Consider the following 6,000-nt stretch of genomic DNA (forward strand, 5'->3'; position numbering starts at 1 on the left):
GTGGTGTGGTGTGGGGGCTGTGCTTTGGCAAAGTGGGTGGGGTTATATCCTTCCTGTTTGGCCCTGTCCGGGGGTGTCCTCGGATGAGGCCACAGTGTCTCCTGCCCCTCCTGTCTCAGCCTCCAGTATTTATGCTGCTGTAGTTTATGTGTCGGTGGGCTAGGGTCAGTTTGTTATATCTGGAGTACTTCTCCTGTCCTATTCGGTGTCCTGTGTGAATTTAAGTGTGCTCTCTCTAATTTTCTCTTTTTCTCTTTCTTTCTCTCTCTCAGAGGACCCGAGCCCTAGGACCATGCCTCAGGACTACCTGACATGATGACTCCTTGCTGTCCCCAGTCCACCTGGCCGTGCTGCTGCTCCAGTTTCAACTGTTCTGCCTTATTATTATTCGACCATGCTGGTCATTTATGAACATCTTGGCCATGTTCTGTTATAATCTCCACCCGGCACAGCCAGAAGAGGACTGGCCACCCCACATATGCTCTCTCTAATTCTCTCTTTCTTTCTCTCTCTCAGAGGACCCGAGCCCTAGGACCATGCCTCAGGACTACCTGACATGATGACTCCTTGCTGTCCCCAGTCCACCTGGCCGTGCTGCTGCTCCAGTTTCAACTGTTCTGCCTTATTATTATTGGACCATGCTGGTCATTTATGAACATTTGAACATCTTGGCCATGTTCTGTTATAATCTCCACCCGGCACAGCCAGAAGAGGACTGGCCACCCCACATAGCCTGGTTCCTCTCTAGGTTTCTTCCTAAGTTTTGGCCTTTCTAGGGAGTTTTTCCTAGCCACCGTGCTTCTACACCTGCATTGCTTGCTGTTTGGGGTTTTAGGCTGGGTTTCTGTACAGCACTTTGAGATATCAGCTGATGTACGAAGGGCTATATAAATAAATTTGATTTGATTTGATTTTGATTTGGTTCTGGTCTGGTTCTAGTCTGGTACTAGTCTGGTACTAGTCTGGTTCTAGTCTGGTTCTAGTCTGGTTCTAGTCTGGTTCTAGTCTGATTGTAGCCTGGTTGGTTCTAACCTAAGGTGAGTTAAACCAGGCTTCCGTTTGTGGCAAACATGTTACTTTGTAAGTAGTCTGGTTCAACCCAGTTCAGCCAAGCCCAGAACAAGATCACACCAGTTTAGACCAGCTCAAACCAGTTCAGACCAGATCAGACCAGTTCAAACCAGATCAGGCCGGATGCAGCATGTCCTGTTCAGGGTCGTACCTATCCTGCTGCTCGGAGAGCTGGGAGCCCAGCGCGATGATCGGCATGGCAACGGTTGCCTTGGCCAGCAGTCGCCGTAACAACTGAGACTCCTCCCCTTCCCGGGAAGAGCTGATTGGCTGTTCCTCCAGCTCTGTCACGCCGCCAAAGGTCACAACCTTAGAACAACCTCGCATTGACCCCGTCGCCATAGAGATGATGTCAGGGGTTCCGGAACCTTTCTCCAGACATGCCTGACACACAGGGGAGGGGCTAGACTCACTACACACACACACACACACACACACACACACACACACACACACACACACACACACACACACACACACACACACACACACACACACACACACACACACACACACACACACACACACACACACACACACACACACACACACACACACACACACACACACACACTAGGACACTTTTTTCTCTCTCAGCAAACAGCAAGGTTTTCCTGGTTACGGTTGCTAAGCTAAAAACTCTCCTGACCCCATCCATGTGTGTGTGTGTGTGTGTGTGTGTGTGTGTGTGTGTGTGTGTGCGTGCGTGAATGTGTGTGTTTGTGTGTTAGACACCTGGGTTCAGACATCTTGAGTCTCTCCCATTTCTCCAGATCTGACTGGGTGATGGAGGCATGGACGAAGCTCATTGGTCCGTCTCTGTGAGATGGGCGTGACCTATTATGGCCCCTCCTTCTAGCGAGGTCATCTTTCGTCTTATTGGGTAATGGGACCTTAACACCTCTACCCTCCTCCTCCTCCTCTTCCTCTCGCTGGGAGGCTGGGCTAAGGAAGGGGTTGTCTCTGCGTGTGATGATGTCACACACTGCCTCTTTCGCACTAACCAATCACAGAGGAATACGCAGCAGCAACAACACACACGCAGAAACACAAACACACAGGGTGCGCAGAAAACACGGCATTGGAACGCACATTCACATGACCACAACAACAGCCAATGAGGAGAGAGAACAGGAAGGAAGGAGTCTGATGTCATAAACAGGAAGTCAAAGTAAGAAAGGAGAAACAGTATGAAAGAAATTCCACTCTCTATCCCCCACTCTCTCTCCCCCCTTCACTCCCTCCTCTCTCTCTCGCCCACTCTCTCTCCCTCTCTCTCTCCGTCTCTCTCTCTCCTCACCTCCCTCCCCCTCCCTCTCTCTCTCCTTACCTGCTTCCCCCCTCTCCCCCTCTCTTTTCCTCCATCCATCCCTCCCTCTACTCCTTCCCACCTTGGTCCCTCCGTCCCCTCTCTCTCTCTGTCCCTCCCTCCCCTTCCTCCCTCCCTCTCTCTCTCTCTCTCTCTCTCTCTCTGTCCCTCCCTCCCCTTCCTCCCTCCCTCCCTCTCTCTCTCTCTGTCCCTCCCTCCCCTTCCTCCCTCCCTCTCTCTCTGTCCCTCCCTCCCTCTCTCTCTCTCTGTCCCTCCCTCCCTCCCCTTCCTCTCTCTCCCTCCCTCCTCTCTTCCTCTCTCCCTCCCCTACCTCCCTCTCTCCCTGCTACCCCTCCTCCCCTTCCCCTCCCTAACCTTGTCTCCAGCTCCATCCTGTCCATCAGAGCAGTGTGTGAGGCTCGTCTGATGTCCTCCCAGAGTTCTCTGTCCCGTAGACTGCAGTCAGGTGGGGGGACGTACTGGTACGCTCTGGGAGCAGTGGGGGGTCGTGGGGCGCGTCGGGAGGCCAGGTCATCTCTACGGACGTCAGGAACCCTCCTCACCCCTCCTCCCCCCTCTTCACCCTCTGCCTCACCCTCAGAGTCAGAGTCCCACGCAGCCTTCTGGTTGGTCAGGAAGTCATTATGGCGACGCAGGATGATGTCAGGGGATGGTGACTTAACTTCCTGCTGCTCCAGACGGGGCGCCGGTCTGGAGACGGGGTTGGCATAGCAACGTTACAACTCCCATGATGCCATGCTGTGCGAAGTCCGTGCTGTTAGTGTCCGTCCAACACACACACACACAGCATTACACACGTACACACACACACACAGCTCAAACACAGCAATTCTATTCAGCTCCACACATCATCCTCCATCCATTCCAGTAACAGATAGTTCTAGTTAAAGACCACCCATTCCATTAATAGATAGTTCTAGTTAAAGACCATCCATTCCAGTAACAGATAGTTCTAGTTAAAGACCATCCATTCCAGTAACAGATAGTTCTAGTTAAAGACCATCCATTCCAGTAACAGATAGTTCTAGTTAAAGACCACCCATTCCATTAATAGATAGTTCTAGTTAAAGACCATCCATTCCAGTAACAGTTAGTTCTAGTTAAAGACCACCCATTCCATTAATAGATAGTTCTAGTTAAAGACCATCCATTCCAGTAACAGATAATTCTAGTTAAAGACCATCCATTCCAGTAACAGATAGTTCTAGTTAAAGACCATCCATTCCAGTAACAGATAGTTCTAGTTAAAGACCATCCATTCCAGTAACAGATAGTTCTAGTTAAAGACCATCCATTCCATTCCAGTAACAGATAGTTCTAGTTAAAGACCATCCATTCCAGTAACAGATAGTTCTAGTTAAAGACCATCCATTCCAGTAACAGATAGTTCTAGTTAAAGACCATCCATTCCATTCCAGTAACAGATAGTTCTAGTTAAAGACCATCCATTCCAGTAACAGATAGTTCTAGTTAAAGACCATCCATTCCAGTAACAGATAGTTCTAGTTAAAGACCATCCATTCCAGTAACATTTAGTTCTAGTTAAAGACCATCCATTCCAGTAACAGATAGTTCTAGTTAAAGACCATCCATTCCAGTAACAGATAGTTCTAGTTAAAGACCATCCATTCCATTAATAGATAGTTCTAGTTAAAGACCATCCATTCCAGTAACAGATAGTTCTAGTTAAAGACCATCCATTCCAGTAACATATAGTTCTAGTTAAAGACCATCCATTCCAGTAACAGATAGTTCTAGTTAAAGACCACCCATTCCAGTAACAGATAGTTCTAGTTAAAGACCATCCATTCCAGTAACAGATAGTTCTAGTTAAAGACCATCCATTCCAGTAACAGATAGTTCTAGTTAAAGACCACCCATTCCAGTAACAGATAGTTCTAGTTAAAGACCATCCATTCCAGTAACAGATAGTTCTAGTTAAAGACCATCCATTCCAGTAACAGATAGTTCTAGTTAAAGACCATCCATTCCATTCCAGTAACATATAGTTCTAGTTAAAGACCATCCATTCCAGTAACAGATAGTTCTAGTTAAAGACCATCCATTCCATTCCAGTAACAGATAGTTCTAGTTAAAGACCATCCATTCCAGTAACAGATAGTTCTAGTTAAAGACCATCCATTCCAGTAACAGATAGTTCTAGTTAAAGACCATCCATTCCAGTAACAGATAGTTCTAGTTAAAGACCATCCATTCCATTAATAGATAGTTCTAGTTAAAGACCATCCATTCCAGTAACAGATAGTTCTAGTTAAAGACCATCCATTCCATTAACAGTTAGTTCTAGTTAAAGACCATCCATTCCATTCCAGTAACAGATAGTTCTAGTTAAAGACCACAACAGACAGCAGCCAATGACAGCTCTCCTAGCTTCCCACATGACTAATCACATTAGTCAGAGAAACAAAGCACCAAAAGCACAGTGATGTCACAGCTTAGACCACACACCATAGGCCGACCACAGTGATGTCACAGCATAGACCACACGCCATGGGCCGACCACTGTGATGTCACAGCATAGACCACACACCATAGGCCGACCACAGTGATGTCACAGCATAGACCACACGCCATGGGCCGACCACTGTGATGTCACAGCATAGACCACACGCCATAGGCCGACCACAGTGATGTCACAGCATAGACCACACGTCATAGGCCGACCACAGTGATGTCACAGCATAGACCACACGCCATAGGCCGACCACAGTGATGTCACAGCATAGACCACACGCCATAGGCCGACCACAGCGATGTCACAGCTTAGGCCACACGCCATAGGCCGACACGCCACATGCCTGCTGACCTGCCGTAGCGAATCACAGCGGGCATAACTTTAATCCCCGCCTTCTCCAGCCTCTGCAGCCGCCGATGTTCTTCTACTTCCCGTTTCAACACTTCCTCTTCCTGCCCAAGACCCCACTCTTCCTCTTTAGGCTCCTCCCCATCTGGGGCCCATGTGACTGTCTTGTAGTTTCTGGAGCGGGGACCTGGTGGTCTCTTAAAGGGACCTCCCCCCTCCCCCCCTCCTCCCTCCTCTAAGATGGGCTGAGGGAGACTGGGAGGAGAAGGAGGGAGTGGAAGGGAAGGGAGAGAGGGGAAGGGAAGGGCGGGAGAGAGGGAGTGTAGGAGGGAGGGGAAGGAGGGAGGAGGGAGGGAGTTAGGGTGTAAGGAGCAGGAGGGAAGGGAGCGAGGGAGGGAAGGAGGGGAGGGAGAGAGGGGAAGGAGGGAGGGGAAGCAGGGAAGGGAAGGAGGGAGGGGAAGGAGGGAAGGGAAGGAGGGAAGGAGGGAGGGGAAGGGGAAGGGGAGGGATCTTTAATAAGAGCATGTGTGTCTGTGTACGTCCCCTTGTGTGTGTGTGTGTGTGTGTGTGTATGTGTACCTACCTGTGCGTGTGTGTGTATGTGTACCTACCTGTGTGTGTGTATGTGTGTGTGTACCTGCCGTGCTCTCCATCCTGGGGCCGTGATCTGCGTCTGGCGGTGGGAACGTAGGCAGAGACGTTCCGATTGGGCAGGAACTGGTTAAAGGGAACAAAGGTCCGTGATTCACCGGCCGACGTACGACGAGCTAACATG

General features: G+C 49.5%; 1 protein-coding gene across 1 annotated transcript in view; it reads right to left on the minus strand.

The window, feature by feature from the left end:
* The window catches only part of LOC139419356 (LIM domain only protein 7-like), an 85,073-nt gene that overhangs the window by 56,083 nt on the left and 22,990 nt on the right, over positions 1 to 6,000 (minus strand). The window contains exons 9-13 of the mRNA XM_071169296.1: positions 5,863 to 6,000; positions 5,229 to 5,480; positions 2,756 to 3,091; positions 1,807 to 2,070; positions 1,223 to 1,483 (exon numbers count right to left, since the gene is read on the minus strand). The exon at positions 5,863 to 6,000 is cut by the window's right edge and continues 52 nt beyond it. Of these exons, the coding sequence (XP_071025397.1) occupies positions 1,223 to 1,483; positions 1,807 to 2,070; positions 2,756 to 3,091; positions 5,229 to 5,480; positions 5,863 to 6,000 (1,251 nt within the window). The remainder of the gene's footprint in view (positions 1 to 1,222; positions 1,484 to 1,806; positions 2,071 to 2,755; positions 3,092 to 5,228; positions 5,481 to 5,862) is intronic.

Source organism: Oncorhynchus clarkii, chromosome 10 (genome assembly GCF_045791955.1).
Source record: "Oncorhynchus clarkii lewisi isolate Uvic-CL-2024 chromosome 10, UVic_Ocla_1.0, whole genome shotgun sequence".
Taxonomy (NCBI): domain Eukaryota; kingdom Metazoa; phylum Chordata; class Actinopteri; order Salmoniformes; family Salmonidae; genus Oncorhynchus; species Oncorhynchus clarkii.